This window comes from Coffea arabica, chromosome 7e (assembly GCF_036785885.1).
Source record: "Coffea arabica cultivar ET-39 chromosome 7e, Coffea Arabica ET-39 HiFi, whole genome shotgun sequence".
Taxonomy (NCBI): domain Eukaryota; kingdom Viridiplantae; phylum Streptophyta; class Magnoliopsida; order Gentianales; family Rubiaceae; genus Coffea; species Coffea arabica.
The window spans coordinates 8,135,447-8,145,154 of NC_092323.1; the positions used below are offsets into that span (position 1 = coordinate 8,135,447).

General features: G+C 37.9%; 2 protein-coding genes across 2 annotated transcripts; both read left to right on the forward strand.

Annotated features, from left to right (window-relative positions):
• The first annotated feature begins 3,070 nt into the window (after positions 1-3,070).
• LOC113698421 (protein BZR1 homolog 1) lies at positions 3,071-5,492 on the forward strand. Its single transcript, XM_027218238.2, has 2 exons — positions 3,071-3,531; positions 4,296-5,492. The coding sequence occupies exons 1-2, from the start codon at positions 3,298-3,300 to the stop codon at positions 5,013-5,015; spliced, it is 954 nt and encodes a 317-aa protein (XP_027074039.2). The 5' UTR covers positions 3,071-3,297; the 3' UTR covers positions 5,016-5,492.
• Positions 5,493-7,541: 2,049 nt separating this feature from the next.
• Positions 7,542-9,197, forward strand: LOC140011045 (anthocyanidin 3-O-glucosyltransferase 5-like). Its single transcript, XM_072058937.1, has one exon. The coding sequence runs from the start codon at positions 7,642-7,644 to the stop codon at positions 9,052-9,054; it is 1,413 nt and encodes a 470-aa protein (XP_071915038.1). The 5' UTR covers positions 7,542-7,641; the 3' UTR covers positions 9,055-9,197.
• The last annotated feature ends 511 nt before the right edge of the window (positions 9,198-9,708 follow it).

Sequence of the window (9,708 nt, forward strand, 5' to 3'; positions counted from 1 at the left end):
CTAACATGACCGAAATATTGTTGCATGAAAATAATTGGATTGTTTGTAATAAAATTTTAGAAATTTTATCAGTTTTTAATGATGCTACTTATACTTTGTCTGGTGTATATTATCCTACTACTCATTTATTCCTTACCGAGGCGTGTAATATTGTTGGTTGTCTAAATGAAGCTAAAAATGATGATTTTCTGAAGCAACCTATTAGGGAAATGTTTAGGAAATGGACTAACTATTATGAACATATTCCACATATATATTTAGTTGCTTCTGTTTTTGATCCTCGTGTTAGATTAGATGGTTTGCATGAGTATTTGTCATCATATTATGAACAAATATATAGTAGCGAAAATTATGCCCACGATGTTAGTAAAAAAGTGTTTGAAGTTAAAGAGCTTATTTGTTCTTTATATAATGAATTTTTTATTACTTATGGTGATCGATTTCCTACTAGTATTTTGGAACCCTCTAGTAACACTGATAATAGTCTTAAAAGGGCTGTCAAGATTGGTGATAGAATACTTCTTGAAAGGTCAAAACGACAAAAGGGTTCACCTAATACTAATACGGAACTCGAATCATATCTAACTACCAAGTTTGAGCATGATGATAGCAGCTTAACTAAACAGTTTAAAGTCCTTGACTGGTGGAAGCGAAAATCAGAGAATTATCCTATCCTCTCCCTTATTGCTAAGCAAATTTTAGCAACTCCAGCATCAACAGTAGCAGTGGAACAAGCTTTTAGTGCCGGTGGAAGCATTTTGGATGAGACAAGATCGAGATTAAGCCCAGAATCACTAGAAATTCAAGCATGCGTGGATGATTGGACTAGATCAGAATATAGACAACAAGAAATGGAAAAAAATGAAGAAGAAGAATTCAATTATACAACTGATTCTAGTGCCGTCGCAAGCAATGAAGATGATTAAATAATTAATGTTTGTTTTGATATTTCATCTCAATTTCAATGAAAAAATCAAATATTTTCTTTTCCATTTAAAATGATTACCATTTGATAGTGTAATGTAATTTGACAATGTAATGTACTTTTCATAAAATTTGTATTATCTATTTATTATTTCGTACTTTGTAGAATAATAATAAAATTAAAATATAATATTTATTTTGTATTTTTTTTTACATTTTATTTAAAATTTTAAATATATTGTTATATTTGTATTAAAATTGGTAAGGATAAGAAATTAAATAAAATTGCATATAACCATACGGAACCGGAACCGGAACCGGAACCAGAACCATAAGGAATCGAAATCAGAACTATGCGGTTCTGGTTCTACCTTTTTGAAGAACCAGAACCGCCGGTTCTGGAACCAGAACCAGAACCATCTTATATGGTGCGGTTCTGGTTCTACCTCTTTGAAGAACCAGAACCGTTGGTTCTGGAACCGTGGCCATGCCTAGCCTAGACTCATCGAACTTCGTCGTTTTGTCCATTTTTCCCCTTTGAACTTGGTGATTATTAGATATAGTACCAATATTTTACAAAAAAATTGGTTTTTGTTTTCATTGAAGGTTAATGAATTCATTACTTTTCTATCAACAAATAAAAAGGGTTCATTTTCAATTTGGCCGGTTGCCACCACAGGGGATATTTCAAGATCCGCACTTGATGAACAGACTACTGCATATTGCTATTTCAAGGTCAAGCCCCACAAGTTCTTGGTTGTTTTGTTGTGTAAATTGAAACGATAGACCAGATGACTTCAGTAATCAATAGCTTTAGCAAGTATCAAAAGAACTGATCATGATTCCCAACTTGAATGAGGGTTCAAATGTGAAAGTAACATGTTAAGCCCACACACGCGATCAATGGTTATGTTTGTTTATCAAGGCACGCCCCAAATCTATGATGGATCACAAGCAAGATTAAGACCTAACTGACCTTTCAGGATGAGACTAATAATACTAAGGCCTCATTTAGAGTCGCGATGGCTTATATATATGGCTTGTAAAGAAGGATTTTTTACACAAAAATTTTTAATAAAAGGATTTTTAAATTACCAACTGTTAGATTTTTTATGTTACGAAAAATTAATTATCAAATATTTTAAAAGTAATTTTAGTACTTCGAAACGCCTTTTTTTTTTTCTTTTAAATGCACCGAAACTCCAAACGGGCCTAATCACCCTTTGTTATACGGCAAGGATATAAAAAGCCAAAAAAAAAAAAACTAAAAACTAAAAACATAACTGGGAGCAATCCTCTCTTTCTTTGGGGGAGGTATATTGATTACCTCGGAAAGTTGTTCAATAATAATCTCGAATTTACATACATACTCACGAATGCTCATTTGCTCCTGAAAAATCATCATCCATGTTTCGCTTTAACACCTTTACTAATTGGCACCATTGGACTTAGCCGTGAAATCTTTGTGAGCATTCACAATAAAAGAAGGTAAAGGAGATGATACTTGCTCTTATTTTTAACTCTTTACACTTAGCAGTAAATTGTCGTGAACTTGCAAGGTATAGCTATAAACTGCGATTTTTTTACATGTAACAAATGCATAATTTGCTCGCATATAATAAATCAAATCAGTAATTTTACTCGATTCTCTCAACAACGTTGGTCCAGAATACAAAGTTGTGTTTGGATTGTAATTTTCTGGAGTTTTTATAGAAAATGTACAGTAGCGATTTGATATATGTAAGGTAAAAAAATGATTGAAAAATGTGTTAAAGGTTTCAAAAACTCAATCAAATAAGCAGAAATATAAAAGTACCTGAAAATGAGTATAGAGCGCACGAAAGTAACTGTTAACCATTTTTTTAAGTGTAAATCGGAGGTATTGAATTCGGGAACTCTCCGTGGAACTCCCTGACTTGAGAGTATTTTAAGCAACTGATTTTAGAGCATCAAACACAGATTTAAGTGTCTCAGAAATTCCAAAAAGAAAATAGAAAAATAAGAAAATAAAGGGAATATTCACGTACTTTGACGACTTCATGAAAACGGAAGTACTCGCACGTGTCAAACGCAGCAGTAAAGCCAGGTGTTCAAAACGACGGCAGTCATGGTAAAACATAGTAGCAGAGGCAGCCACATTTTCAATAAAGTGAGGGAACGAGGGATGCCCCTCGTGAGCAATCTGCCAACCCCCCATCCCCACCCCTACCCCTCTAGCCAAAACCGCTTCTTCAACTCCTTCATTCGTCATCCACCTTTTCACACTCAATCCTATTCTCGTCTAGTCTAGTTTTCCTCTTCAAATAATACTACTACTAGAGAATATATAGGAGGCAAACGGGTGGAGGAAGAATCAAGAAAGAAAATAGTAACATGACAGCTGCCGGCGGTGGGTCATCATCGGGGAGGTTACCCACTTGGAAAGAAAGAGAGAATAATAAGAGAAGAGAAAGAAGGAGAAGAGCCATAGCTGCCAAGATTTTTTCTGGCTTACGAGCTCAGGGCAACTATAAGCTTCCTAAACACTGTGATAATAACGAAGTCTTGAAAGCTCTCTGTTCTGAGGCTGGTTGGATTGTTGAAGACGATGGAACTACCTATCGCAAGGTAAATGACACTATTTATTTTTACAAATTTCTCGGCTTCAGATCTGTATCCATGCGTATTTATGTTTTCTTCTTTTTCCTCAACTACAATAGACTGGGATGTTCATGTAATATTGCTATTTTCTTGGTTATGAGAATATCGCAAGTATCGATTTTGATGTATACTGCGGAGAAATTCCGATAATCTTTGAAGGTTAATTTTTGTCCTGCTAGTATGATTATAATTGTTTGCTGTTTGGCTGGGATCCCAGTGGGGGGTTTGATCCGTGAAATTACTTGTTGACCCGGCAAAATTTTTTCTCTACTAGTTGGTTCTTAATTTACTGGTTTTTAGCTTCATAAGATAACCTGCGTAGTTGTAAAACTGGGTTTGAGTTCCAAATAACTTTTTATTTTTTTCAATTTTAGTGTAGGCTGTAAGGTGTTCATGATTCCCATAAATGACTGAGCGTTCAACTTCATAACTTCAACTGCCATTTGCGTTGAATTGTTTTCTGTCCAAATGGTCTTCTTTTCCTGCTTTCCTGAACTTAAGCAAATCTGCATTTTGTTTTTGCTCTTTATTAGTCCTGTTTTAGATTTCTTTCTTTCCTTTAATTGTTCGACATTTTTCTTTTGGTAATTAGTGTGATCAAGAGATTAGTGCACTCCTGAAAGAGATGGTTTGAAGCACTTTTTTTCCCATTGCCTTATAGGCTAGTCAGATGGTATTCAAAATTTCAACTCATTCAAATGCTAATGTTCGCAATGATCTGATTTACACAGGGAGGGAAACCACCCCTGGTCGAGTTAACAGGTGCTTCAGCTAGTATCAGTGCATGTTCATCTATCCAAATAAGCCCAGCATCCTCTTCCTTTCCTAGTCCTGCACCTTCTTACCATGCCAGTCCTGGGTCATCCTCGTTTCCCAGCCCCTCTCGTGGCGATACAAACCCCCCATCTTACATTCTTCCTTTCCTCCACAATTTAGCTTCCATTCCCAACTCCCTACCTCCTCTACGTATATCCAACAGTGCCCCTGTAACCCCTCCTCTTTCTTCCCCAACTAGAGGTTCAAAGCGTAAACCTGATTGGGAGCCTCTTTCTCATATCAAATTACCGCCTTCATTGCCGCACTCTCTTTTTGCTGCTTCAGCACCATCGAGTCCTACACGACGTCAGCATTTCACGCCTGCCACAATTCCAGAATGCGATGAGTCTGATATATCCCCAGTCGAGTCTGCTCGCTGGGTGAGTTTCCAGACAGCCCCAGCTGCTCCATCTTCACCCACATTCAACCTTGTGAAACCTGCCACTCTGCAAAATCATCAGGATGTAGTCGATGGTCGTGGACAGTTTCCCTGGGGTGCAGGGGCACAAAGGGGATGTGGCTCTGAATTTGCATTTGAGAGTTGCACAGTGAAGGCATGGGAAGGTGAAAGAGCACATGAAATTGGGGTGGATGACTTAGAGCTCACCCTGGGGAGTGGAAAGGCCCATGGTTAAGCCTCCTGTCTAGATAGTTGATGATTGAAGATGAACGTAAAAGGACTCACTAGGGTCTTCATATCTGCATAATTTCTTATCACTACATTGTAATCTGTTTCTGCTGATGGAGGTCTCTTGATCTCCTCTTTGGTGCTTGCTGCCAGATTTGCTTCCGCTATGAAGTCACGGACTTGTTAGCCTCCATTGCTGTATTTTCAGATACTGTCGACCACCAAAAAGCATTACTCTTGATGCATATAATGAGGACTGGAGAGTAGAGGAAGTAAAGGGGTGGCGTAATATTTTTTCTTTCTTGTTTATATTAGATTCTTTCTTTAAGGTTGTCACTGATCAGAGGACATCTATTCAGTTAATTACTTGTCACATAATTTGGGGCTGGAGAATGTGTTTCTCTTGTAGACATAACTAAAACGTTGAAATTGAGTTGATTAATGGTTGATTGATCAGTATTCTTGCTGGCAAGTTTAACAGCCATTTGTTTCTTGCTTTTGTGTGTTAACATTTGCCAACCTAGTCTTGAGTGAAGTTGATCATGGAAGAGCGTGATATTGTCATCTTGTTTGTCCGATCGCCTTCAAGAGGTGATGACATGGTACTAAGTTGAGATTGGAAACATCCTCCAACAATCACTGCAAGGTTTAGGGTTATCAGGTTTAGAAATATTCCAGCTCAATAATCACTGCAGAGACATTTTCAGCTTGGTGCCAAGAGACTTGTGGCATTAATCGGGTAAGAAAATTGATCATATTTGTGACTAATGGAATGCAAACGGATTGATGGTTGAAGAAACAGAAGAAACTTTGCACACCAGAAGGGAAAGGAAAAATAAAAAGGAGGGAGGAGCTGAAAGAGACAGATCCTAGTTAAGTCCATTTGTTACATGATGATAATAAATAGATGAAGAGGGATATGATTATTGTTATCCAAATGCGAGTAATACTAAACTGTTATAGTTTCTGCAATTTGTTGGCTTCGTGGGTCAAACTTGAAAGAAGAGCATCTTAGAACAATATAATAATACCTCTAAATAGGAGCCCTTACCATGTGCCTGTCAGCTGTGTGTGTGTGCGTGTTTTTTTTTTCTTTCTTTCTTTTCTAAGTTGTAACCCCCCATGTGACCCTTCTCACGCGTGATGTTACAATGTGTCAACCGTATTAATAACTTCAGCTAGAAAACAAAAAGTGAAATAGAAAAACAAATTTGCAGTATCTTTGGCGTCCAATTCAACTTACCTCAATATCCATATCCGATGATACAACATACAAGGAGGGTTCCTTAATCTAGTGAAAAGCTGCAGATGCACTTGGGAATTTAGGAGTTCATACAGTTGGGTATTCAATCTACCTGCGCAAATCCGAGGGAGAAAGCTTAAGTGCATTCAACCCGATTCAGAAACATACGTCTGTCTGACTTCAGGCATGAGCTCAAACACTGAACCTGCGAGCAATCTATTATTATTATTTTACTGGATACGATAGATCTACACTATTCTATACTAATATACTAAGGCGAGAGGAACCTGAAGAAATGTCCAAGAACAATTCGGAGGGGATTAATTTGAGCAATCTATTAAACTATACTAAGTACTATATAATAACTTGTTTTCTTTCCACGTAAAGCCTGTCTTGGTACAATTATCGTCAGCATCAGAAATATGTTGCGTCGGTCGCGCATTGGGTCAATGGACTTTCCTCTCTGTAGTTGTACTTCTATCGTTGAATGAATATATACAACGAAGCATGCTCAAAATGGCAAAATTTTTTTATTTTTTTTTTATTTTAACTCTTGTGTTTGTCCTCTGCCGCTCTACCAATATGAATGTAAACAAGGGTGGGTCACGGGTCAAAGTAAACTCTTTTAGATTTGTATTTGAAGCCAATAACAAAAATTATACGGACAGGGGAAGAGTGGAAGACTTTCGCTTTTAACGGGACTAACAATCGTACATGCATTTTCTTTTCTCTTTTTCATTCTTTGTTGGCTTGTTAGCCTTCAAAATGGCTGTAAAGATACTCCTGTTCAGGGTTTATAAAAGAGGTCACTACTATACTTTTCAAGTAATTTCTTGAAAAAAGATTGCTCATGAAAATATTGAATTTCCTTAAATTTAAGTGGTTCATTTAGATGGAATTGGTATTGGCGCTGTAGTAATTCTTTCTTGACTCAATTAGGCGTGCAATATTATTAAATTTAAGGAGCATTATTGTTCTTTTTATGTGATTAAATAAAAAAAAATCTAGGATTTTAGATCTATATGTATTTGTCTCATGTTTGTTTGATGTATTTTTTTTGTTATTAGTGCAGATTTATTGAATGAAACGATCTTTTCTATCAAAAAAAGAGAGAGAAAAAAAAAATCTACGGGAGTTTCATTAACAATTATGAGAATCAACATCAGCAGAATAATCCGTCCATTCCAGCATAATTAATGACAACGAAACGCAATTAAATTAATATGCACTATATGAACAATGACAACGAAAAAAAAAAAATAGAAGACAAGGATTTGGTAATATGCACTGTATGAAGTCTTTATATATAACAAGTATGAAAGCAGAATTACACACAGCTTATTAAATTAATTAGATGTTTAGCAATACACTGTAAGTTTTCACAGAATCCATGGATAACGCAAAGCTCCATGTGGCTATTGTCTCAAGCCCCGGCATGGGCCATGTCATCCCGGTCCTTGTTCTAGGCAACCGCCTCGCCACCGTCCATGGCGTGCGAGTCACCATACTAGTCATCACAACAAGCAATTCCGATGAAGAGTGTCGATTCCTCAAAACGTTGACCTTGTCAACACTTGTCCGTGTTATAGCTTTGCCCCCAGTAGATATCTCCGCCAAAATTACTCCAGCAACTGCTGCTGTCACACAGCTATGCATGTCCGTCCGTGAAGCTTTACCAATCATCAGGTCAAGTATTGCTTCGATGAACTGCTGCCCAGATGCCCTCATCCTCGACCTGTTTTGCCCCTCGGCCATACCCATTGCCCGGGAGTTCAACTTGCCCGTTTACGCATACGCTCCCACAAATGCATGGTCTACCACTCTCTTCATGTACATCCAAGTTCTTGATAAGGAAATAGAGGGTCAATATGTTGAGCAAAAAGAGCCCTTGAGGATCCCGGGTTGTAAATCGGTTCGACCGGAGGATGTGGTTGATCCGATGTTGGACCGGAACGATCAGCAATACCATGACTACATTGAGCTAGGGATTGGGCTTACAAGGTCTGATGGTATTCTGGTCAACACTTGGGAAGATTTGGAGCCTACAACGCTCAAAGCCTTGAGAGAAAACGAAACCTTGAAGCCAGCAGTTAAGGTATCGGTTTACCCAATTGGTCCATTGACGAGACCGGTTGAACCATCTAGTTTGAAGAGCAAAGTGTTGGAGTGGTTGGACGAGCAACCTGTTGATTCGGTAATCTATGTATCTTTTGGGAGTGGTGGAGTTCTTTCAGCTGACCAGATCAAGGAACTAGCTTTTGGGTTGGAGCTGAGCCAGCAAAGGTTTATTTGGGTGGTTCGACTACCCTTAGATGGTGGTTTGAGCAAATCAGATGATCCCTTAGATTACTTGCCTGATGGGTTTCTAAACCGAACCAAAAATGTGGGGTTTGTAGTCCCGCTGTGGGCTCAACAAGTGGAAATACTGGGCCATCCATCCGTCGGGGGATTCTTGTCTCACTGCGGATGGAACTCCACTTTGGAGAGCATAAGCGCCGGCGTACCAATGATTGCATGGCCACTTTATGCTGAGCAGAAACTGAATGCAGCCATGTTAACCGAGGATCTCGGCGTGGCGGTCCGGCCAGAGGTGTTGGCAACCAAGAAAATGGTGGAGAGGGCAGAGGTTGAGAAAATGGTGAGAATGGTAATGCAACAGAAAGAAGGCCAGGAGATGAGACAAAAGATGAAACAACTCAAGTCAAGCGCAGATGATGGTCTAAGCAATCGAGGGTCGTCGTTTAGTTCGATGTATAATGTCCTTGATGAAATACGATTAAATTCTCGCAATCAGAATCATTGATATTAGTCATTCTATGCTTGCGTCCACGTGATGAGCTATGAGAAGCAAATAATTGTTCTCTAATAGCATATGTGAATTGAAACTTTCACTGTATTGACAGAAGCCAATGCATTTGTGTAGTCGCTGTCTGTTCCTCCGCCCCACTTTCATAGTCCTGTTTTCCTTTTTCGTCTGTCTCAAATTGTAGTTTACTTTTCAATTGAAGAATGTAGTTGTATTTTAATTTTCCTAAAATACCCTTATTCAATGTAAGTTGTTGTTACTATAAACCTACTCCATTTAATGAGAGTTGATTCTTTTTTTACCATCAATTCAAGTTCCCATAAGGTTGTACTCTAATTAATGTGAGGGTATTTTGGAAAAATAGCTATCTAAATTGATTGTTCCAATAAAGTTAACTACTTTTTATTAAACTGTGTGAAAAAAGAACCAGGACTATCAAAGTGAGACGGAGGGAGTATTAAAGATATTTGTTAATCTAGTAGACTCATTAGTTAATCCTTTGATCGATGTAGGTAGACCTAATTCCTAGAAAGCGAAATTTACTACGGCTGCCTTTACTATCTAGTTAAGAGTCCTATTAAGTTTTAGAACCTTATCTAACGATTAGTTTTAATACGCACACAGACACATGCCATTTAATTAGTATTGATT